This window comes from Mustela putorius, unplaced genomic scaffold, assembly GCF_011764305.1.
Source record: "Mustela putorius furo isolate JIRA1106 unplaced genomic scaffold, ASM1176430v1.1 tig00004035_pilon_pilon_pilon, whole genome shotgun sequence".
Classification (NCBI taxonomy): domain Eukaryota; kingdom Metazoa; phylum Chordata; class Mammalia; order Carnivora; family Mustelidae; genus Mustela; species Mustela putorius.
The window spans coordinates 5,331,045-5,357,069 of NW_025422171.1; the positions used below are offsets into that span (position 1 = coordinate 5,331,045).

General features: G+C 43.3%; 1 protein-coding gene across 6 annotated transcripts in view; it reads right to left on the reverse strand.

Annotated features, from left to right (window-relative positions):
• The window catches only part of SPATA13 (spermatogenesis associated 13), a 334,233-nt gene that overhangs the window by 79,336 nt on the left and 228,872 nt on the right, over positions 1-26,025 (reverse strand). For all 6 annotated transcript variants that reach the window (XR_001176658.2, XM_045072413.1, XM_013046794.2 and 3 more), the window contains one exon: positions 4,429-6,150. Coding sequence is in view for 5 of the 6 variants with exons in the window: in XM_045072413.1 (XP_044928348.1) it covers positions 4,429-6,150 (1,722 nt within the window). In the remaining variant the exon portion in view is untranslated. The remainder of the gene's footprint in view (positions 1-4,428; positions 6,151-26,025) is intronic.

The window sequence follows — 26,025 nt, forward strand, 5'->3', positions numbered from 1 at the left end:
TGAGTGTCTTATAGGTGGTAGGCGCTCAACAAACTGGCTTTGGTACAATACTAAATGAACACTTAAAAATGTTAGGTCATACTGGAACCTAACTCTCATGCTTGAAAAAAAAATTTAATGTAAAGTCAAACTAACTGTTTAAAGATCTTCATAATCCTCCCTAAGACTATAACAGAGTCAAAAAAACACTTTTGGAAAAATCTGATCTCAGTTGGCCCAGGTTTCAAGCAATTAGGTCAAACTAGGATGGAAAATCATCTAAGTCGATAGTAATCATCACGCAGTGACAACCAGTGTTAAAGACTGGGTGAAGTGCTTAATGGGCCTAAATCCCCTGGTTCCTACAAACATCCGAGGAAAGATGAAGCTATCCCACATTCTACCCTTGAGAAGACTGAAGCCAGGAGAAACTCAGCAATTCACTCAATGGTGGGCATCTTTCGAATGGCAGAGCCAGGATTCCAATGAAACTAAAAAAATAAAATAAAATAAGAATCTACTGTAAGACTATAAAGCTCCTTCTCAAGCAATTACAATAGGTTTTCATCATTTAATAGAGTTCTGGGGCACCTGGTGTCTCAGTTAAGTGTCTGATTCTGCATTCTAGCTCAGGTCATGATCTCAGGGTTATAGGACTGAGTCCCAAGTGGGGCTCCATGCTCAGCTTGGAGTCTGCTTAAGATTCTCTCTCCCTGGAGCACTTGGGTGGCTCAGTGGGTTAAAGCCTCTGACTTCGGCTCATGCCATGGTCTCAGGGTCCTGGGATCGAGCCCCGCATCGTGCTCTCTGCTCGGCGAGGAGCCTGCTTCCTCCTCTCTCTCCACCTGTCTCCCTGCCTACTTGTGATCTCTCTCTCTCTGTCAAATAAATAGATTTTGGAAAAAGAAAAAAAAAAAAGATTCTCTCTCCTCCTCTGCTCCTCCACCAACTGGTATGTGGATGTGCACACCCGCATGCTCTTGTTCTCTAAAAAAATAAATACAATCTTTAAAAATAAATAAATAGGGGCACCTGGGTGGCTCAGTTGGTTAAGTGTCTACCTTCAGCTCAGGTCATGATCCCAGGGTCCTGGGATCAAGTCCCACATCGAGCTCCTTGCTCAGCAGGGAGCCTGCTTCTCCCTCTGTCTCTGCCACTCCTACTGCTTGTGCTCTCTCTCTCAAGTAAATAAATAAAATCTTTAAAAATAAAGAAACAGGGCGCCTGGGTGGCTCAGTGGGTTAAGCTGCTGCCTTCAGCTCAGGTCATGATCTCAGGGTCCTGGGATCGAGCCCCACATCGGGCTCTCTGCTCAGCGGGGAGCCTGCTACCTCCTCTCTATCTCTGCCTGCCTCTCTGCCTACTTGTAATCTCTCTCTGTCAAATAAATAAATAAAATCTTAAAAAAAAAATAAAGAAACAAATAAATATAATATAAATACATAATATAAATATAAAACATAAATAAATACATAAATAAATAAAATAAAAGAACTTCATCCATGGCATATTTCAACACTACCACAAATTTCTGAATCTATATGGCATGACTAGGGACTGGGTCCCTTTCCTAGTGACCTAATTCAGCCAATGGGGCTATTCTGTGACTTGGTGGGAAAAGCAGCCAAGAATACGCTGAATTCACATGCCTATCTCTTTATCAGGGAGCACTGTCCACAGTATAAGTACTAAATCACATTTTTAAACTTAAACAATTGTGGAATCCTTCAACTGATCATTATTCTTACCAAGAAACTTACCACTAGGTGGCAGAAGTATGAAGTTAACAAGGTGATTTTTCTAGTGTTTCATAAAGGAAGAGCATCCAAGCATTTTCCCACCCTTTTTCCAAAGTAATATAAAATAGGTTCTAAATTTTAAAATTATTCTCGCAAACTGCATCATAACATTTATTTTAAATATCATAATATACACAGATTTCAACCTTTTTTATATTCAACACTAACTATTCAACTAGCTTTAAACATAGAAGTAGAATCATACTATCAATGAATTAAGTAAAAAATAATACACTGTACATTAAGATATATTGATACTGAAATTTAAATTTGTGTTATGCTATATAAGATGGACAAAAACTTATTTATTTATTTTTTAAAAGATTTTATTTATTTTTTTGACAGACAGAGACAAAGTAAGTGAGGGAACATAAGCAGGGGGAAGTGGGAGAGGGAGAAGCAGGCTTCCTGCTGAGGGAAGAGCCTGACATAGGACTCAATCCCAGGACCCCGGGGATCATGACATCAGCAGAAGGCTGACACTTAATAACTGAGCCACCCAGGCACCCAAAAAACTGCTTTTTAAATCATAAAGTTTGGAGTTCTGGCATTTTGTAATTTCTTTTTCTGTTTATTTGTTTCATTATGCTTGTATTTTGTTTCTAAATGTCAAGAAAAGGTTTCATATTCTATTTTACTGTATCATATATACATTTTACTTCCCTGCAAGTAACCCTAAGATTACCAATATGTAAAATGCAAATTGGGGAAAATCATCATTATATTTTTCTTTATGACATTTACTTTAAAAGCACAAGAGGAAGCCTGATATGCTTGATAAGAATTTTGAAGAAATAAATGTAAATTCAAAATGTGATAAACATCTTGAAGCAAATTTTTAAAATTATCTATATACACATGTGCACTCCTGATGACCTGTGCCCTGATTTCTATCTTTGATGATCCCCTGTAGGTAGAAATTAAATTATATATGATTAAATTATTTATAACTATATATAATTATGTTATACTTTACAAATATATGGGCAAAACTATATAATGATCAAAATAATTCTGAAAAGTTAGAAACTACCTCTTGCATATGTTCATTTAATATGTATTGAGGAAGAAAATATTTTAATGATGATTTTTTATTGATTTTATTAAGCAGAAAATAATATCTCCATGTTTTGTATAAAGACCCTCTAGACCTATACAAAACTTTTGTTTGGGACCTGGGGGCTGGGGTGGGGGTGGTTCTAAACCATCTGTGGGTCAGGCTGGGTGTTTAGTAGAAGAAATGCTTCATCTTATCATCCAGGGAAGGAGTGAAGCCCAGCCTGGTTCAGGCTTTGGCCAATTACATAGAGCATAGCTAACAGAATTGGAACTCCTTCCCAAAGCTAGCAATGAGTCCAGTGTCCTTACAACTGTTAGATAAGGCTTCTTTGGAAATATGCAAGTGAGCAAATGGTCATCAATATATAAGACCTCTAGAAGACATGCTGGCCCTGAGGTCTCTGTACAAACTTACATCCACAAAAAGTGAGGCAGCCTCACTTTTTTGGCTGCCCAGGGACACATCAGGATAATTTAGATCTCCTGAGAGTCATCTGCAACAGGCTTTCTATTTTCAAAGACTCTGCAAAGCAAAGGTCAAAGCAGACAGTACACAGGCTATCCTGGCCTCCATGTTTGCAAAAGCTGCTGTGTAATCAATCATTCATCTACACGCATTAAAATAAAACCAAGGTCCTCTCCAGGGATCAGTGGGAAGAAAGAGTTGCTAGGGGATTATTTTCTATGGCAAGCACCAATTTATACCTGTAAAATAGTCTAGAAATATACGTGAAGAATAATTTGCAATATATACACATGAATGAATTTCCTCATCTTTGAGCTCTGTAATGTACTGGATGCATTTAGAAATAAGTGAAAATTATACAGTAAGGTGAAGTTGTCTGGATGCTTGACAGGATATGAAAAGAACATTGCTCCTGGAGCCCTGACAGTTATTAGTTGATCTGATTCATGAGATGCTCATGTTCTACTCTAAAAATAAGTACAATAACCATCATAAAAATTTCTTTGAACCATCGTCACTGAGAGGTTGACAGGTATCAAACTGCATGTTTCAAATTCATTACTAGAAAATAAAAGATTTAGAACATATAATGGTATCTTAACACAAGGAATCTCATTTATATGTAGTCTGTTGGAAGGATACAAAAACAATTTAAAATACAGAGAAGAAAGCTATGGGTAATTTAATTAAAAAACAAAAGTTTCAAAAAATTTTTTGAGAGCCCCTATTAGCTGCATAGAGTGGAAGAGAGGTCTCTATCAACTCCCCTCCAACCCCAACCCAGCACGTGGTGGGTCCTCTATAAATACCCTTTGAAGGAATGGTGTGGCAAGCGCCATCGCAAGGGATCTGGAATACTAGCAATTCATTTCAAAAGAGATAAAGACAGAGATGACAGAAACTTGACCGGAATAATCGTGAGGGCAGTCCAATTAGCACGGGGCTGCCTGCGTCTCCAGGAGGTGAAGGAAAGAGGATAAATGCCAGGGGACGGGGACACAGACACACACACACACACACACCCCCAGTGGAAGGGCAACCTCCAGGAGCGATGACAGGTGAGAGCTGGGCCAGGTGCCCCCTCCGCAGCAGGTCACCTACAGGAGGTCCCTGCTCTGTCCTTACCTCCTCCCTCCTTTCTTCTGCACCCGACGCCAGGTGGGGGCTCAGCTGAGGGTGGCTGCCGGCGCTGTCCTCACGGCCTTTGTCATATGCGGCTTGCACAGAATCCCGGGAGGTCACAGGCCCCTCTGCCCTTTCTTCACTGTCCACTGAGCTGAGGGACAGCGCGCTGAGGCTGTTGGGACACGCGGCACTTCCCGCGCCGGGGCTGTGGGGGCTGGGGGGCTTGGGCGTGGTAGGCCTTGGAGGGATGAGCGGCTGCTCGGCTTCGAACGTAAACGGGCCGCCAGCTCGGCGTTCCTCGGAGTCCTGGGCAACCGGACTCGACGAGGCGCTGGCGGCGCAAGGACGGGCACTCTCTGCCGCCCAGGAGCCTGGGGCTTCCAGAGGAAAGACGGCGGTGTCCACGTCCACCCGGGGGCTCGGGGCCCCGGGCGAGCCGCAGCCGGAGCCGGCGTGCGCGCCCGCGCACCTCCTCCACTCGCGCTCCGCGCTGGTGGACACGCGGCGGGAGTAAGCGTCGTGCAGCCGGCTGTGCACCTGCAGCCTCTGGCTCGCCTCGCCCGGCGAGGGCGCCCCGCTCCGGGGACTCTCTTTCCTCCAGGCCGCGTCCGTGGCGCTGCTCACAAACCTCAGGACGCGGTCAAAGTCCTTGGCCCGCAGTGGGCTCTTCCAGCGCTTCGTCCTCCTCTCGGAGCCACCGAACTTCTCCGAGTCGGCTGATGAACTGCTTAGCGTCCGTCGGGGCGCGGGCTTTTCCTGCGCCCCCTTGAGGTCCATGAGATTTGAGGTGGACTTCCGCTTGAAGGAGCTCTTCTTCAGAAAGTTCAAGTTATCCGTGCTCTTGCTTTTCCTGTAGATGATGCTGTTGTTCTCGGAGTCTTTCACGAGGATCTCACACACCGTGGGCTCCTGGGGGCCGGGGGCCAGCGGCCGGACGTGGTTCTGGGACCCTGGATGCTTGTCACCATCCAGGAGGCTGATGCGGCCCAGGCCATAGGCACGGCGGATGCTTCGGGACCGATGGGTGCTCCTCTGGAAGGCATCGTCGGCCTCCTCGGGGTCGGAGCAGTCCGACACGCCCCCTGGCCCTGCCTTCGGGGCATCACTTGCTGGTCCCGAGTTGGGGCACCTGCTGGTTTGCATTCCGACTGCAGCACCGTTTGAGATGGGTTTCCCCGGGTCACGTTCTGGAGGGTCTTCCCTTGGCACATCTGACGCCTCTCGGTTCTGAATTCCTTGAAGGACGGAGGACTTCAATTTTTTGAAAGATCCCATTTTCCGAAAGGAGGCAAGGGCATTCCAGGTAGAGGAATTTCCCATCAAGACCATGGAGCGGGGCCTCTCCGGGTTGGTGCCAGTCCTCTTCCTGCTCACGGAGAAGAGGCGCATGAGCTTAGCAGGGCTGAGTCTGGCCTCCTGGGCTTCTGCCTCCCCGCAGTAGCTGCTGCTGCATCCTCCATTCTGACACGCGGGGTAAGTCACCATTTTGGGGTCTTTGGGATCAGAGACAGAACACGGGATTGCAGCAAGTTGCCCGTGGCCATTCTGGGCTGTTGTCATGTTCTCGGGACTGTGAGTCCGTGGCCACAAGGCAGTAGGGTTCAAACCCACCTGCACATCCGTGTCCACAGGCCCCGGATGCAGACCTTCATCTCCCAGGCTGCTGCCAGCCTGGCTTTCACACCTGCTGTGCACATCAGGCTCTTCACTGGTGGCCACTGCCTGCAACAGAAAATTAAAAACAGGGATTTACTTATTTTCCCCCACAGCAGAACTTCTAGGAACAGCGGCTTATTTGGTTTAAGAATTACAAAAACAAAAGAAGCATGCTTTGTGACAGGGCTGATCAGTTCAAAACTATTTTAAAATAAAAATTTACCTTTCCTAATTCATTTCACAATGAATTAAAGGGAAGAATGCAAATACACATGCCTTTAAAAAAAAAAAAGATAATTATGGGTTATGCATTCAACGTAAAGGTAAATTCTCGAAAGTTAGTTAACACTTTTGGAAAAACTGCTGGGATGAGGGTACCTGGGTGGCTCGGTTGGTTAAGCGACTGCCTTTGTTTCAGGTCATGATCCTGGAGTCCCGGGATCGAGTCTCGCATCAGGCTCCCTGCTTGGCAGGGAGTCTGCCTCTCCCTCTGACCCTCCCCCTTCTTACGTGCTCTCTCCCTCTTTCTCTCTCTCACGCACACACTCTCTCAAATAAATAAATAAAATCTTTTTTAAAAAATTGCTGGAATGAAAAATTGCTAGAATGAGGCCAAGGCATTGTTGAACATTGGACTTCTCTTTATTTGAAGTAGAAGAAATTTTTGATTATCAAATAAAGACAGACACCAACAACTATTTCAAAATGTGTCACAGTGAAATATCAAACCATATTAAATTTAATACAGCTAATAGGCAGATTGAGTACTGTGTGTGCAAGGAGCTGTAGTAGAGACCAAGATGCTCTCAGCTGCCTACTGTCTATAAAACACCCAAACTCTACTGAAAGACAAAGTGATACAGGGACACATGAGTGGAAGGGACAAACTGCGGATGCATGAGGTCTGGCTTTGTGAAGGAAACTGCATTAGTGAGGGCTCTCTGACAGCAGGATTCTTACTGGCTGGGGAATGGACAGGGATAAGGTTATAAGTATTAGAAATTCAGACGCAAAAATTCAAATTAAACAAAAGTTGCACCTTCTTTTCTCCTCCTCTATGCCCTGAAGCCCACCATATACCTGCGGTCCATGCTCTCTCCCCGAAGTGAAGAGGTAGTGCTCTTTACCCTTTGCCCTTCAGGCCAAGACCTGCTCAGCATGCATCGGCCAGCTTAAATGTCAGTCCCTCTGTTCTCAACGAATGATTAGTCAATGAAGGAAGGTAGGAAGGAGTGTGATAATTACCATAAAGGACTACCACTCCCTAAGTGCTTATTACTACGTGTCAGGCCCCTGTACTAAGTGTTTGAAAAATGACGTGCCACTGACTATTCATACAAACCTGCAAGATTTTCATTTTACAGATTACCATTTTACAGATAATCAGATGGGCACTTGGGCAGCAGGTGTTGGGGTTCCTGCAGCTCTCCCTTCCAAAGCTTATGCTCCTCTCCACTACTTCAAACTAATAAACAAAGAGAGCCAGAACTGGGATATGAACCCCAAGTGTGTGACACCAAATTCAGTGCCTTATGACATAACCCCAACTCAAGTCAAATCCCAGATGCCCTTATGCCAGTCAAAGCCACTATTCCAAAGGCAGTATTAAAGACAAAAGAGGAAAAGGAGGAGAAAGTTGCATAAAAACCTTAAGGTTAGGGGCACCTGGGAGGCTCAGTGGGTTAAAGCCTCTGCCTTCTGCTCAGGTCATTATCCCGGGGTCCTGGGATAGAGCCCAGCATCAGGCTCTCTGCTCAGCAGGGAGCCTGCTTCCTCCTCTCTCTCTGCCTGCCTCTCTGCCTACTTGTGATCTCTGTCTGTCAAATACATAAATAAAAATCTTTTAAGAAAACAAAAACAACCTTAAGATTAGGTCCCAATTTAGCTCAGTGCTCTCAAGCGCTGGAGAAAATGTGACCTCACACAAAGAGGTCTCATCTGCTTCTACTCTCCAAATTCTCTGGTTGTTCATTTTTATTTACTCCTACATCAAATTAAGGAATTCCCAGGGAGTCACAGTCAAAGGGCTGATTCCATCTAGGACCAGGAAAACTACACAGATTCAGACCCCTGTAGTCTTTCTGATGATTTACCCAATTCCATTACTCAGGAGCCTAATGAGGCTACCACATGCCCTCTGCAGTTTAATGTTCTCATGGAGAAATCAGGAAGCCCGAAGAGCTGTGGGCATGAGCCACAGAAGCAGAAATTTGAATCATCCCGGCATTGAGGTTGGAGGTAAATCTCTAACCAGTTGCAAAATGAGTCTAAAACTGAGTACCACCTGTCCACCCTCCCTGTCTGGGAGAGACACGGGGCTGTGATTTTATCAACTTCTCACAATCTTGAAACGAAGCAGACAGTTTATACAAATATCAAGTCCAGTCACGGGCACTGACCGATAGCATTTTACATAATAATAATAGCTTTTTTATGACTTACACTGCATACAGAGGAGCAGACATGACCGTTCTCTTGTCATCTGACTGGACGGAGACAATTTACAGATACTAAAGCTAGAGGGCGCTACAAGACTTTTTATAACCAAGGATGGAAAAAATGTGTCAGGGGCCCTGAGGTCTCAAGGGGTCCTAGCAGTACTTGATTTTAATGCTGGGTAGATTGAGAATGTTCTATAACAGGCATGGGGGCAGGCCTACATTTTAAAATCAGTACTGTCCACATGAATCTTGAGTTAAGTCATTTCAGTAATGTGTGCTCCAGTGCCACCTATAAAAGATTAGGTATCAACATTTATGTATATGGCATATTAACCAATCAATTAATTTATGAACCTCTTAGGTATAAAGATCTGTGTAAGCCCCACGATAAACCCAAGAAAGTGACAAGGTGATAAACTGTTCTAGATGGGAACTTGGCATGAGCAAAGGAAGATCCAGGAACCTAATTTGATTAGGAGGCAATAAACTTGGGTGACCAGCTGTCCCAGTTGGCCCACTGGTTAGGTATTTTATAGGACATGAGACTCTCAGAGATGAATCCGGAGAAGCTCTTGCCAGACTGGGATGGCTGGTCACCCTACATTAGGTAGAACAATATAATTCGAAGGATGGCACAGTGTCATGTGGTAGTAGAATTAAGATGAAAACAGGTTTAGAAAAGGGGCCATCTCTTTAGTCTAACAATTTGAGACTGCCCATAGGTGTCATCTTCTTTGGGAATCTCTTCCTGATCCTCCTAAAATTAATTAAGACCCCTTACTCTGTGGATTATGGGCATCTCACCAAATTGCTTGGCCAAGACATATTTATAATGATAGGTTTATATGGCTGCCTTCAGAATAAGACTGTGAACTCTTTGAGAGCAAGAATGCTATGCAACACTTATATTATTTATCTTGATGTAAAATTATATCAGTTATCCTGCCTTGTCAATGTCTGTCCCAACAAAACAATTCATCAACAATACCACCATATTTATCCAGTTTAAAGATGCTTAAATTTTATAACACTAAAAAGTCTAAGTATTTACTAAAACTTAAGTTTTAAGATACAGATCTAGTAAAATATACACAGACTTGATTTCTGATTGGGGCAACATGTTTTTTTTAAACGTCCAGTGACTTACTATTTTGTTCATGCAGCTGAACAACATGATTGTTGTGTGCTGCTTGGAATGAAACTGAAAATCACGGAAAAAGGCTTTTCCTGGAATTTCCGAGAAACATACCAAGTAGCATTATTTAGAACTAATACTTTGACCTCTATTAACTAACAAGGGTTGCGATTCAATCAGTGGTTTTGTAGCAAGTCTTGTAAATTGTGGGAGCTCTGCCAGAGAGATTTATGAACAGAACTACAAGGAAGATTTTTAGATGGGAATATTGTGAAATCCATTGTCTACGAGCTGGATTCTGGGGTGTATGAACTTTAGAATAGAACATTTCTTTTCACTTGTAATGAGAATTCTTTGAAAACAACTATGACCAATAATTTTTTAAATAAGAACTTATAATACTTGAATTTGAAATTCAGAAATACATATCAGGTTAAATGTACACACAAGAGGGGTTTTATAATCTGTTCATGTAAAATATAGAAAATGTGACATTGGAGGAAAATATATTGAAATCTGAAAGTATAAAGCTTCCAAATCACAGTGCTTTAGAATACTGCCTTAAGGAACATCTAACCCCTGTTTGTAAAGATTGGGGCACTGGAACCCAGGAGGTCTGAGAGACATACTGTCAGCCACCACTGGTGAAAGCACAATGGGGTCGGGAATCAGAGGGACCAACCAGGTTTGGGCCCCAGCAGTGCCACAAACTGGCCAAAAACCTGTTGGTCACCCCAGACCTCTACCTTTCCTTCCAGATCTCATTGGCCACCAAGTCGAAGAGATTCTCCTCCAGATCGCACCAGTCTGTGCTCAGTGTGGCTGCCATGGCCTTATTTCCGATCTGTAGTGCCTTCCAGCTGCCTTAGCCTCCTGAAGAACATCCTCTCGCCTCCAAGTCCGGCCAGCGTCCTTCCCAAACACTGCCAGTGGAGTTCTGCCACTTCATCTAGCGTCACTGGCCGCCATCTCTGAACCTCGAGAGGATGTCAGATCTCAGCCTAGCGTACAATACCTCTCACTCAGGCCGTACGGAATTATTTACTGGGAGAGTTTCTCATACTGCTGTGCTTTGGGTTATTTCCTTGTCTGCTCTCAGAGACTTCTTCCAGCCATTTTTGTCTCTCTGTATTGTAGGGAAACACATTCCGGGGCTCTTCTGACAAAGGGCTTCTGGCTAAGTTGGTCAGTGGGAAGCACTGGTGGGAGATGATGCGTGTGGGAGAAGACGGACACCAGGACACTGTGTACACTACCGAAGGGGCGTCTTCCCCTCTCCCTCCAGCCGATGGTGGGACTATCTTCCTGTTGTTGTTCATCTGAGTTCCTCACTCTCTCCTCTTCTGTTTCAAGTCTGTATAAACATAATCCCTATTTTAGATTCTCTTTGTCTGAAATATCTGAAAATGTTTCTCGTTTCCTGACTGATAAATATGTGCTTTGCCTAATAACTTTCATTAATTCACATCAACTTTTCCCCAAGAGGAACTCTTTGCTTCCTATCCAGTTCAAAGGCCCCTTCTCTGTGGGCTCTCTTACACATCGCTCCATTTACGCATTTACCATACTGCTCTGTAATGCTAGTTTCACAGTCTCCTTTCTCTGCTAAACTCTGAAAAGTTCTATTAAGTCCCAAACCAGGTCTTACTTAACTCTGTATTCTCAGCATCCAGTCAGTTATTGAATGAATGACTACCACTTCTTTGGCATGGTGCGTCACATATATATGCGGGGCTGTGTCATTCTTAGCTGTGAGGGCTGTCCTAAGCATTCTAGAAAGCTAGCAGCATTCCCAGCTACCACCTTCAGTGATACTATTGGGAAAAAGAAATAGAATGTGAAAGAAAGCCCTGAACACCAGGAAGTGCTATCAGTCAGTTTCAGAATGGTTTCTTGGAAACTACTGAAATTTATCATTTTTAATCATAAAACAGTGTTCTATGTATGTACTGTTTGATGATACTGATAAAAGAAAATCTTTAAAATGATAATATTGATAGCAGCTAGTTTGCTGTGGTAGAAATGCTCAACTTAATCTCTATGTTCCATTACTTTAATGGTATCTAATTTTATAGGTGTTTTTTATACATTCAGTGAAAAAGAAAATATCATAGGAATGTAAATCCTGACATGTTAATCGCTACATATAGTTTTTAACTATTAATACAGATATTTCATTTTAATATGCAATCATATTTATCTGAAGTTTATGAATCTGAATGCTCACATTACATAAATTATATATCTGAGTTAATAGGACAATGAAGAATTTTATAAACATTTCATAACACACTTAAAGTGTTTTCTAATATTAATGGTGAAATGTGTATTTGGGTAACATATACTTCCATCTATCTGTCTCAATGTTAATCATCAAAATTTGAATAAAAATGTCCAAAGAGGGTCCTAAAGTAACTATGATTATTAGGAAAGCGATTTTCTTCTGTAAAATTACATTTTCTGTTTAAAAATATAAAATGTTTCTTCTATAAAATATGTCTTTGAAATATTTAATGCAACCTACACTTTAGTATTTTCCCTACTCTTAGTTCAAAGAAACTATTTCAACTTACTAAGTGTAAAACAAAAGGGAATTAACATAAATATTAAGCTGGTACAACTCTTTATAAATCTCTTTACCCAGGAAATTACAGGTAAATGCATTCATACTTGGGTAGAGTAAGAATCTCTATTTCACACCATTTTCTATTTCATACCATAAATCAGATATATATTTTTTGTGTAATCTGAGTACCCAAACTCTTAACTTTTATAATTTAAACTAGATGGGTGTGTTAAAAAAAAAAAAATCACATATGTGTAGCTAAGACATTCTGATAAATATTAATTTCAAATATTTGACAATAATAAATGCCTAACTTTATTACAATTATATAGATTTTATTGTTACAGTTTAGGGATTGATAAAAAGAAAATACTGAGTCTTTCTCATATGCTGAACTTCCCCTTTTGATTTTCCCTCTTTCTCTTCCTGTTCAGGCCTTTTCCTTCTATTATTCATTCCAATAGCTTTCCCAGAGCCATACTGAAATCAAGACCCTGAGCAGAAGCTGGAAATTCTAGCACCCCACATTTTATGAACAGGCTGTACTCTAAAAGTACAACAGACAATCTGGTTCCCTCACAGACTCTGTTCATCAAACTTTATTTATCTAATAATATGGCCACTACTGAATTTAACCATAATTTATAACATTTCCATAGGAAAATGTACCTAAGATTCAATTGTGGGTTCTAGATCCAGAGAGGAATCTGCTTCCCACCCCCCAATTCTCACAGTCCTTAATATAAGACACTCTCTCTCTCCTGTGCAACACCATGTACCCTGTCTGTCAAAGGACGAATATCCCATGCCCACATATCTGGTATCCCTGGGTCTCTTCTGTTGAAGAACTGGGGAAAGATACCTCCAAAAAGTTAGAGCTTTGGCTTCATTTAAATATCCAATCACTTAAGTGTTTAAAAATGGAAAGTGTATATAAAAAGGTAACCATGGATCAGATTGAAATCACTGTATCTTTGGGAAAGGTATCAATTTCAAACAAGCGTGGGACTGTCTTGGCTGGCCTTATCTGGGTTACTAGGCTAAACCACATTCCTGTGGGTGAGATGGGGTTTCCCAATGGGGACAGGTGTTTGCTCTGTCAGTTCCATGGGGCGGAAGGGGAGGAGAAAATGAGGATTTGCCAGGGCAGGTCTTACCCCAAAGAGAGGAAAACCTTCCTTTGATCTCTGAAACGGGGGGTCCGTCAGGTCTAGTGAGACATGCTCGGGGTAGGTCTGGATCTGTGGAACAGCGGATGGGATTCCCTGCACTATACTGCCCTGCCGTTGCCCCAACACTCAGCAGAGTCCCAGCCTCGGAACCTCCCTTCCTCCACTCCCATTTTAAACCTCAGAGCTGAAACAGCTTTGGAACACTTCGGGAGAATCACTGCTAAATTCAAGGTCCGAAGACAGCTTACTCCGATTTCCTACACCTCGTCCCCTGTCCACCGTCTTTCTCCTGGTGAGTAAGACTAGAGCAGTAACCACCAAAGTTCATGGTTAGGACTACCTATGTCTGCAACCAATGCCAAAACTGATGTCACCACAGAAACCGGACTTCCTTGCACTTACTCTACAGCAAGAAAGTTTTCCAGATGGATGGTCCTAATCTTGAAGACACTTTGAAGCTCACTGGAGCAAAAACAATGTTTCTGCTTGCTTAAGGCAGGTTGAGCAGAACCTAGAGCCATGCGTCATCAGACTCACAGCCTACAACACTTGGTGCAGGCTGCAGAGAAAACCCTCTCCAAGGCTCGTTGCAGCTTGTAAATACAGCGTTTGGAAAAACATACTTACTAACTGCTTAGGAGAGTGTATCTTTGCATTGTATTTTCCCTGCATTTTTTTTTCTGCTGAAGTTTTTTGTTTTTGTGTTTTGCGTGAAATATGTTTCTAGGCATAGAACCACAATTTGTAGCACGCATGCTGGAGAAATAAGACAAAACTTTCCACTCCATTTCTCTCCAGCCACCAAACAGGTTTTCAGTTGGGGATTGCCATAGCAGCCCATTCTGCCATCATTAAGGACAGAGGTCTGGGAAACACTTTCTCCCTGCTCTGTTCAAGCACGTATCCCATCTTCTCATATTTGCTTTCTGCATTAAAGCAATTGCCAAAATGCCTTACACTGTCTAATTTAAATTATCTTCTTCTAATTGAACTGACATTTGGATATGGTTTCCCTGTCAGCTCTTCCCACCTCTTGGCAGATATCCTCCTTGCTCTGTGCTGGGTAGCAATGTGCGATGACCCCACTGATGAACTAAGCCAGTAGTGACCAGCTGACTGTTCCTGAGCAGAGGCCCCCTGTCTTACACCTCAGCCCGTGGGACAGCACGGCCCAGCCCAACAAGGGCTGATCTGTGGCCACTTTGTTCTAGAAGGAGGCTATTCTGGTGAGTCCATCCTCACGGGACCTCTTCATACCTCTGGGGCATGAAGAAATAATGCTGAGGACTTCAGACATTGTGCTGGAACAGAAAGAAAACTTCCTGCTGCTACGGGTGGAACCCTATTCTCACACTCTCCCATGGCTCAGAAAAGCAAACCAGCCACAATTACAAGGAAAACCTGACAGAGGGACGGAGACACAGAACCCTGGCGAGGAAGACTCACAGTGGAGAAAACGGTGCACAGCTCGAAGGCTTTCATTCCCGCTCCCCAATTTCTCTGCACATAGCTGTCCTCCAAAGAGGGACTCAGTGGCAACTCTGAGGGCTCCTACTGGCTTCTTTTGAGTTTGCCATTCTTTCCCCACACAAAGATTTGTGGCCAGAAGCTTCCATAGGATCACATGAACTTCTCTCTCATCACTTGATTTATCTGTTTAGGGTCCCTGCTGTGGGAAAGGGCACAGTTCTGGGTGCTCACCGATAGCAACCCTATGCACACAGCCTCTAGTGGCGACGGTGCTTACCATCTACTCTCCCCACTGATCAACTGTGTCCTGAGGGGGCAAGGCCATGCTAAACAGCCTTATCTCTTAGAATCTTGACCCCTCAAGCACCACCCACCCCCCACGCCAGGGGATTTTCCTTTCCTTCCATTTGCAGTTCTGTCTTCCCAGTCAGGTCTGTCCTGTCAGCCTGCCAGGCCTCATAGCCCAACAACTTGACCTATGCCTCTGACACTGTGCCCATGAGAAGACGTGGCCATCACCATGGCCTCACCACTCTTTCCTCAGCTTCTTCAACTGATGTGATGTTCTAGCTCTCACAACCCTGACATTTCTGGATGCCTAACGGAGCATAACAGGAACAGGTATCCGACTCAGGAACACCCCAGCCTCAAATCCCATGGACACAGCTCTTCCAATACAGAGCTTAATCGTGTTCTAAAATATGTCAGATGCGGGACACCTGGGTGGCTCGGTCGATTAAGCTGCTGCCTTCTGCTCAGGTCATGATCCTAGGGTCCTGGGATCGAGTCCCGCATCGGGTCCCTCGCTGCTTCTCTCTCTGCCTCTGCCTGCCACAATGCTTGCTTCTGCTTGCTCGCTCTCTCTCTCTGACAAATGACAAAGAAATAAAATCTTTTTTAAAAAAAACTAAATAAAAAAAAGTAAAATATGTCAGATGCTCGACAGGGCCTGAAACAAATGAATACTATAGTCTGTCTTTTGTGCAAATTTTAAAACAGTTTAGTTGGATGTTAAAACAACAACCACCAACAAAAAACTAAAGAATAATAAAGACTTAAGTATCTGGAAACTAAAAGGAGGAAAGCGAAGTAAAGGTCACCCTCTGAGTCCAGGCAATCAGGAAAGGAAACAGATGTGCCTTCGGAGAGGAGTCGCAAAGAAGCCAGGGCTGAGCAGCCGAGACCCAGGGAGCAGCCGTCTCGGTAAGTCCGTCTCAGAGGGTTACAGCAGAAGCAGGTTGGGTGAGAAAGGGCATCAAGCTGAGGTCTGGAATTCCTGGGTTTGGACTCTTTGCCTTTCACTACCGTTGGGAATCTGGGCCGGTCACTTCCCACCCCATCCTCAGATTTCCCAATGTGATCTTCACATTTTTTTCAGAGTGTTTCATGAGGTTGTTATGAGAAGCAAATGCATTATGAGCAGAATATTCCCGCTGAAATTTAACTATGCTTGACACCTATTTAAGCATGACACCTTTCTTTTAAAGCATACATTTTATAGTTACAGGTTAGTATAAAAATGGCTAGTAGGAAATGAAATTCCAGCTCAAAATTTCTCGATCAGAAAATGAAATACTCTGTTAGGAATTCAAAGGACTTACGTCTACTATATATATAGGCCTATTATATCTCGACTTAGGCCAAAGTGAGGGATCCCATGCAGTCAATGGAGGTGCAGAAAAGGTACGTACATATGTAAGTCACTGCTTTGTGACCCACAAATGGAAACACATTCTGCTCCCTATAGCCATCCTGCCAATTCAAAGGTCACTGCCAGGTGGACATGTAAGGACCAGCCAAGGAATACCTACCTATATGTGGGTATTTACCAAAGGAGGAGGATCTGGAACCAAAATATATATTAAATTCCATTATTGCATTTTAAGATCAGCCCTAACTTTTCTCCATACACATGCATAATATATGCTTTAGGACTCTCCCTTACCCTGACAGTGAGATATAAATAACAAGATGTCTTGAAATTTTGACAAGTAGTATTCTCAACGTCAATTTAGGAGCCAAGTATGCAGAATTTAAAACACATTTTCCTGTAAGATTCGCCTATCATCTGCCCAATATCCCTTAACTCATAATGTAAACAATGTTTCCAATAGTAATAGGACTGCTGTATTAATAACTGAATTATTAGTATATTAAACTAATTTAATAATACCAATTAATAAAAAAGAGAAACCTAATTTCTTTGGCTTAGCGGCTCAGATGGTAGAAGTAGAAAAAAGGAGAGAAAGAAAACTTTTGTCCCCTATACGAGAAAGGCCCTTGAGATATTTGGAAATAGGAATGATTGTCTTTGGCATCCTCTGACCTCCCTCTCTTCACACCCATCCTCCGTGAGCTACCCACCCCCACCCCCCAACCTAGGGCATGTTCCATTACGTAAGAGCTTACTTCTGCCTCTTGGCCACCTTCCTGATTTCTCAGGCCAGGAATGTCCTTGATGCCGTGGAGACGAGGGCAAAGCCACGTAGCCCAGCACACGGAAGAAACCCCGCTGTCATATCCTGAGCTGTAACCCGCTACCCCACCAAGGTCAGGCCCGCTATGGAGCCAGCAACCCTACAGCTCACAGCGCTTGTATCCATGGCATCTGGAGCTCCTGAGCTTGTCTTGCTTGAATGCTGCTTCCCTGGGGGCAGAGCTTTCAGGGCTCAGGGACAAGGAGTGGGACAGCCCAGCAGTTACTTCTTAGGGAGAAGGTTTGTGAGTCAAAGCCTGCCTTTCATTTTTTCAAGACCCGCCAAGGTAGCTGTGCAAGTGTGTGCTTTGATGTGACCAATTTAACTATATTTGAATTTCATTTCAAAACAACCCTGTTTCGCATCTCCTCCACAAAAAGAAAAAAAAAAAAAAAAAAAAAAAACCTGCCAAAGCCTGCTGGTTCGCTTCTTTTCTAATTCTAATTTCAGCACTGTAATGATAGAGCAGTCAACTCTATAGACCCCAGCAGTCTTACCTAGACCCAGGGCTCTGATGCAAGAATCTGGCAGTTTGGCAAGAGTCAGAGCCTACAGAGCCTCTGAGGTGGTCACTTACGCAGCACAGGGCCACATGCAGGCAAGAACGCCTGCAGAGTCGACTAAGTCTGTCCTCACCAGAGTGACTGCAAATTAGAAAGAAACACTGATGGCCTCAATGTAAATGATGTTCCTGTGGCTTGTTTCGGATCTTTGTCTTCTGAAAAGAAAGTACCCCCTGTGAGGCTTCGTTGTTGGCTCATTCGTTCGTTCGTTCATTCGTTCATTCATTCATTCTTTCATTCATTCAGTAAATGCTTCCTAGGTTCCTCCTGTCTGGCTGCTGTTGGGGGAGATGCCAGGAGTAGAGCGGTGATCAGCACACATCATCTCGGCCACCAAAGACCTTTCTCTAGCTGAGGAAAAAGACACACAGTTGACCCCTAAAACAGCACGTGGCTAAACGGTATGGGTCCACGGACACATGGATGTTTTTTAATAAATACAGTAAAATATGGTAAATGTATCTTCTTCTTCTTATGATTTGCTTAATCACATGTTCTTTTCTCCAGCTTACTTTATCATAAAAATACAGTATAATTGGAAGGGGAGATGAACCATGAGAGACTATGGACTCTGAAAAACAACCTGAGGGTTTTGAAGGGGCAGAGGGTGGGAAGTTGGGGGAGCCAGGTGGTGGGTATTATGGAGGGCACGTATTGCATGGAGCACTGGGTGTGATGCAAACAATTAATTAATTAATTAATTTTAAAAAACGGGAAAAAAATAAAAGCTATTGTGGAAATAGAAAAAAAAAGAATATAGTATATAATACATCTAACATACCGCATGTGAATCAATTATTTAATGTGCTCAGTAAGTAAGGCTTCTGGTCAAGAGTAGGCTATTAGAAGTTAAGTTGGTGGGGGATCCAAGGTTATATGCAGATTTCTATGTTGGGGGTCGGGTGCCCCTCAACCCCGTGTTGTTCAAAGGTCAACTGTACAGTAAGCAACTGTGATGAACTCTGCATTATTTTGACACCTGAACTAGCCTCCTTCCCGAGGTAACATAGTACTAGGACCTGACAGATGATCGAAGGTGGAGGGGACTGAGCTGGCTGGAAGACGGTGAGCAGGGAGAGGCTACAGTTTATCCTGAGCAATGGGGACCCATCAGCAGCAGGTAACCCATAAGGATCTGGAGGACTAGAGACTGAGGAGGCAATTACATGGCCACCGGGCTGAGGCAGCAGTGGCCTGGACTCACATGGGCACTGTGAGATGGGGATGGTGATGGAGACATTATCCCGTGGCCTGTTGACCAGCTGGGTGTGTGGCATGAGGGAGAGGGAGTCAGTGTGACTCTGGGTGACAGGCTGGCACAAATAGCAGTGCTGTTTACTGAACTACCCAGACCTACAGGGGGGCAGATCTGGAGGGAAGACAAGGACTTCTGATCCAAATGTGCTGCCCTTGCATCATGCAAGTGGACACATCCGGGCAGTAGCTGAAGATCAGCCTGGGCTGAGAATGGGCAGGAGGGCTGGGCTCCGGAGCTGCAGATCCAAGATGATCCTATCACTCTGGAGGAGGACTAACATGAGAGGGGGTAGGATAAGCACCACTGAGTGACAGCTAGAGACGAGTGGCCTAGAAGAGGGACCTGAAAAGGAAAGAGCATAAAGTGTAGAGATTCAAGGTCAGGATCTAGAGCTCCAGGAACGTGAATGCCGATACGTCAATGCAGGATGAAGGTTGTCACTTCATTTTACTGACCGGCCCTTTCGGCAAGAACTGTCTTTTTGCCTTCAATTTGCTCGCCCCACAATCTAATTTTAATAAAAACACTGATATTTTTAAAATAAAAATGGAGTGAAGTTAAGGTCTCAGATAGCTCTCCACCTGAGACTGTCTGGCTGTCTACCTGTCCAACTGAAAGCATCATTGTGGCTTAAGAGAAAAACCTTTAAAATACCTACTAGTGATACGGCTGTGATCACTGTGCATTTCCAAGTTGAATTCCTAAAATCTGCTTGATCCTAAGCATAGTTCTTGCTCCCTTAAGCTGGGAATTAGCAACATTTCTCCCTGCATCACTGTGACAGTAGATCCCCACATGGGAACTGGGATCTCACCAATACTAGGTGAGGCCCAAGAAACCACATTCAACATAGGCCTCCTCCGCAGAACTATAATCTTGTCATGAAACAACACAAACATTATTAGAGTCCTATCTTCCAGGAATTTTGTGAACCTTTGATTAAACAAAGCAAAGCACCTATATCCACTCTTCAACAATGGAGTTGAGATGATTCCTCTCTTAAGCCTCCCACGTGACTTCAAATTGCACCAAGCACACTAATTTCTGAAGAAACTTGAGTTTTTCTTAGCTTTTTTGTTTCTACACTTGGAAACATCCTTTTTCAGATAGCTAATGAAAACTATTTAGGTAAATGGCATTGGTAGGTATTTCTTTTGGCCTCTGGGTTCTGTAAGAGACTTAAGATGCTCATGGACTGACAAAGTCTGGGGGTCTTCTGAACCAGAGAGGGAAGCCTATTTGCAACTAAAGATCGATCTGGAAAGTGCTCCACCCCCACCAGGCCTTTCATGCCTGAGTCACTGGGAGCACAAGTTCAGAAGCCAGTGAGAACGCCATCCTGAGAGGAAGACGAAATGGCTCTCTGAAAACTCAGAGGAAAACACCTTGAGGAAGGCTGTCACTCCCCATCCGGAATTCTAGTAACACTGGGCGGTTATGAAATTATGCTCAACCTCCAGTCTTCCTCCAGCACATTTTCTCTTATTCCACAATAGAACAATCTGGAATTGGACCCACCATGCATCTAACCAACAGGAATATGAAGCATGTGTCATTCATCCTGACCGGCAACTGAGCCTCTTACAAGCAATCACTGGTATACAGTTGCTTCCTCCCCATTTTGAGAGGCCATCAGGTCCTTGATTCTAAACACAATCAACAACTCAGAGCCTCCCTTGACATTAACTGCTTTCCTCCAGCTTGCTGACAAAGGAATTCCAGTCTCAAAAATTATTGGCAGACAATAAGAACGAGGCTTGCGACTTCCCAGCTCAAAGTTTTTCCACAACTCCCCATCAGGCAATGCTGCTCAAATATTCCTCTAAATTACTCCTGATAATATCATTCAGTGAGAGAGAAAGTCTTTATGCCAGGTTTTCTCAATGCTCATAACCACTGAGGCTGGGCCCTACGATCACAGAGGAGAAAAAGAAGGAGCCAGCGTCTCTATCAGGTAATCAGCTCCTCACACCTGAGCCTTAACTCACAGCAGTTGCCTCTTGCAGGGGGCCAGGGAGAGCCAGTTCACACCTTGAGGAAGGCTGAGGGAAGGAGGTCATTGAATGCAGAAAATTTAAAGTCCCACGATTTATCTTTACAAGTCATACAAATTTTTCATTGCTTTCAGAAAGTTCATTTTTATGAAAAACAATGTGTTCCACCTTATAGCCATTAAGGATGGTTTTTATCCAAAATACAGAAAAAGAGCAATGACTAGTGAGGATATGGAGAAATTAGAACCACTGTTTCCTGTTGTGGGAGTGGAAAATGGTACAGCTGCTATGGAAAACTGGAGGCTTCTGGAGGCTCCTCAGAAAGTTCCAGAAAATTCCACTCCTAGGGATATAGCCAAAAGAACTGAAAGCAGGACCTTGAAGAGGTATCCATACACCCACGTACTTAGTATCATTATCCTCAGCAGCCAAAAGGTGGAAGCAGCCCCAAGACTGACCATCTACAGCTGAATGGATATACAAAATGTGGTATATCCGTACAACAGAATATCATTCAGCCTTTAAAAGGACGGAGATTCTGCGCTATGCTACAACATGGATAAACCCTGAGGGCACTAAGAGAAGTGAAAAGGGCCGGGCAGGAAAGGTCAAATACTTCATGATTCCTGTCACACTGAGGTACTAAGAGTAGCCAGTTCACAGAGACAGAAAATAGAATGGTGGTTGCCAGGCAGCTTGGGGGGTAGAGGAGGAATGGGGAGTTGGTGTTTACAGGGTAGAGTCTGAATTTGGGAAGATGGAAAGATTCCGGAGATGGATGGTGGTGGTGACTGCACAACAATGTGAATATTGTGCACTTAGTGTCACTGAACTGTACAGCACAAAATGGTTAAAATGCTAAGTTTAATAACATGCACTTTGCTACATTAAAAAAAAATGCTCTGGCTTAAAAAACAAAAAACAAATAAATAAATAAAAATGAAAAACCATTTCAAATTTACCCATTAAATGAATTAAAAATTTCCAAAATATATTTGATTCAGGAAAGTTCACGATGAGGCCATAGTTTCAAATATCCCTGCACACAAAGCTTCCTCAGACTTTCCACCTGTACCGTGGGGATAACAGGACCAGAGACCTTGGAGGATCATGGCAAGGATTAAATATTATTATTCATGCAACACTGATACACAACTGGAGCTCCGGTCAGCCCCTGACTATTGTTATCCCATACATTGTCACCTATGAGATTCAGCTCAGAAGGGAAATTTCCCCAATGGCTTCCTGAAAGTGACAGGTCCAGTGGTAAACCACAGTGTTGCAGCAGACCGCCTCTAACACACACCATTAGTTTGTGTGTGACTGACGCATACCCAGTAGACACAAGCCCCCCGAAGACGGGGCCTGTCTGAGTCACCCGCAGCATGTACATAGAAGCACAGTATTTGGCACCTAATAGCAGCTCAACAAATATCTGATGAAACATGCAGAGTCTCTTTATAAACATTAGGTCTGGATGCCCACAAGGTATCCATCTGTGAGAAAGACTACCAAATTCTTCCATGAATTACCCGGACATTGTAATAACAAAAGAGGGGGGACAGGCTTCCCAGCTTCTTTTCCTACAGATCTATCAAGGGGAAGAGAAAGAAGTCTGAGAATTGGAGGGCCCATTGAATTGAAGCCACAGAAACTATCTTATCCCAATTCTTGCCTTCAGGAATCATCCAGGAAATGAACAGACAGCCCTACTTGACTGGAGCCCTGCCCTCCTAATACACACGTGTGACTGTCCATCTACATGTAACATCCACAGACCCACGTACTGCATCGAATTCTCAGTAGTGATGTCTCAGGAAACATGTGATGGGCCACAGGAGTTTCATCTCTTTTCTTAAGTTGACACCTGACTCACAAGACAGGTACCAAAACAGACTTTATGAAATGAAGGCTTCTTTGTGTGGAATTTAGAGAAGAGACATGGAAAAAGCTGAAGGGCTGTATTATCAGTATTTTTTCCTGCCCTGTTAAGTGATGATTACCCAGGCACTGATTTTTAGCCTCCATGGAATGGGTGTTTGCACTTGTTTGGGGCGGGGAGGTCTGGCACTTGAGAAAGTAGCAACTCCAAATGTCTGTTCCCCAGAAACTCTGACATAATAAAAATCACCATATAATTCTTGGAGCTATTTATTGCTTCCTGAGTTAGGGCTCACTCTTTCCTTATCAACTACCACCACACTGGACAAACATGTGGTGTGTTTCAGCATTATGCCATGCTTTAGTTCACAAAATAAGTGGTTGTTTATAACATTATTCTGGTCTCTCGTGAGTGCCTTGCAACCTTTGCTGAAATTTTCTTATCCTAGAAAATAGGAAATGTAAAAAAAAAAGAAGAACAAAAGGAAAAAAAAAACCCATCTAATGAAAGAGTTGTCACTGTCTTCTACCTACAGGTAGAAGGATTATTGGACCTATTAGCTCTGATATTCCAAGATTCTTCTTCCTACTCCCTTCAGGTATTAAATCTCAATTTTAATTTTCTTCTCCAATCTTCACACACACAAGAAGTCACAGAACGTTCCAACACTGTATCTCAAAGAAAGGTAAAGTTAAGAAATAGGAACTTAGGTCTTTGACCGGGGCCAGCACCAGGTTCTAGGGACTGTACTGGCAGGATGCCCTGCTCTGGAGCAGATGAGAAAGCACTCAAGCAGACATTTGTCCCCAGGCTAGTCTCAAGAATGTGTTGTTCTCTGTGGGACCAAATGCCCTTTATGGTCATGGGCAAAATATTTACAGCCGCCCATTTAGTGTAGCTGTAGAGCTTTATAATCAAAAAAGGGCTTGGGGGACCAGTCACAGGAAGATCAGACTTTTCCGCACAATGAGATTATTAATGTCCATCTGATTTAATCCTAGAGGAATCAAAAAACAAGCTCACCACCCCACAATAAAATGATATCCTTACCCATTATCTTTTAAAAGCAAGAATAAACTCAGATGTATGGAAGACATGAGTTACTTATTGCAAAGTCACTTATTTTAATTGTATAAAAATAAATATTGCTGCGCATAGTTAAACCTCAAAAGCTAAGTAAAACCTTACAGGGCTAAGAAGAAGACAGCCACGAAGCCCACGTACTGTTTGGTTCTAGCGATATACTGAGATGCCCAGAGAGCAAATCTAGAGAGACAGAAAGCACATTAGTGGTTGCCAGGGGCCAGGGAAGGAAGCAAGTGTTGACTACAAATGGACATGAGGTTTCTTTTGGAGATGGTGGCAACATTTCAAAATTAGATTGTTGCGATAGCTCTGTAAATTTACTAAAAATTACTGAATCGTACAATTAAAATAAGTTAACTAAAAACACCAAGAAAGCTGTTAAACATATAAAATAAAAAATACTGCCTTATGATCAATCTAATAAACATTTGAGGAGGATTTAGACAACAGGTCACAAAATTCAGGGTAAAGCATATATTTACTGTAAGCATCCAGGTCATAAATCTTAGTCAAGAGCCACAACATATTTCTCAAATCTCTACCTCAGAAAAGTCGGTAGCATGTCTATTTTTCCATCCTCCTCACTCACAACCTCAGAAAAAGACTTCCTTCTTGATGGTTTTTCTGTTACTCTGTTTTAAGGGACTTTCAAATAAACATCTTGATTTCTTAGTATTCGCCCGGTGGACTTGAGCTTTTTCTCCAGGGCACAAGCCCTCAATTACACAGGAGGGGAAACCTAGTTCCATTAGAGCCACAGAGAGAAGGCTTACACAACAGAACAACTGGGAGCTCTCTAAAAAATTATCTTCTGGGATATACCCTGGCTGTGATCCAGGAGGTAGAGAGGTTTCTCGTCAAGAAGCTGCACTCTGAGGGCTGGCAAGTTCGCCATGCGTAACCCCCTGGGTCAGATTCAGAATAGAGTCTGAGTCACCTCAGTGTGAGGAACTGGCTGGTTCCAGGGCCATGACAGGCGCTGTGTGGTGATCTCTGCTGTTCCTACTGTTTCAAGTAGATGTTGCTGTCCCACCAGTTCAGCAGATACATTTGTGCATGTTTGCCTGCTGTCTGTCCTTCCTTAACAGCTCCACAGGCAAACTGGTTACACCCTGTCAAACTCGCCCCATAAACTGAGCAGCAGGTGCCCTGACTCCTACCACCAGCCCCTCTGGAAAATTCCTCCTTTCTCTCAGCCTGACGGCGGCCCACCCAGAGCTATGCTTTTTGCTGCTCTTGGTTTTGTTTGCAATTTTTAATCAATTAATTAAAATAATACATAGGCCTGCAGCTCTATCCAGTCTTTCTCATTTGAAGCCTCTCTTACTTCACGGTCACCCTTCTCTTTCCTCCTTGGGTGTGTCTTCCCCTCAGGGGACTTCTTACATCTGACTTAAAAATGTCACCCAAATTAATTTTCCTGTTGCTGGTAGTCACATTTCTTCACAGATGGGATTTTTGACTGTTAGAAATGATAAAGGCTTTTGTTCAGTGTCTCATTTTACACACGAGGACCTGAAAGACCAAAACTAAATAGCTAAGGGGTTTATGGGCGCTTTATTCATGATTGCTCAAACTTGAAAACAACTACGACGTCCTTCAAGAGGTGAAAGGATAAGTAACGATACCACAGCCAGACAATGGGATATCACTACAGTCAGTGGTTTTTATCGCCATAAAAAGGAGTGAGCTATTAAGCCATGAAAAACAGAGGGAAGCCTTAAAAGCTACCAATCTGAAAAGGCTATGTTCTGTATAATTACAACTATAGGACATTCTGCAAAAAGCAAAACCATGGAGACAGTAAAAAGATCAGTGGGTTGGGGCACCTGGGTGGCTCAGTGGGTTAAAGCCTCTGCCTTCGGCTCAGGTCATGATCCCAGGGTCCTGGGATGGA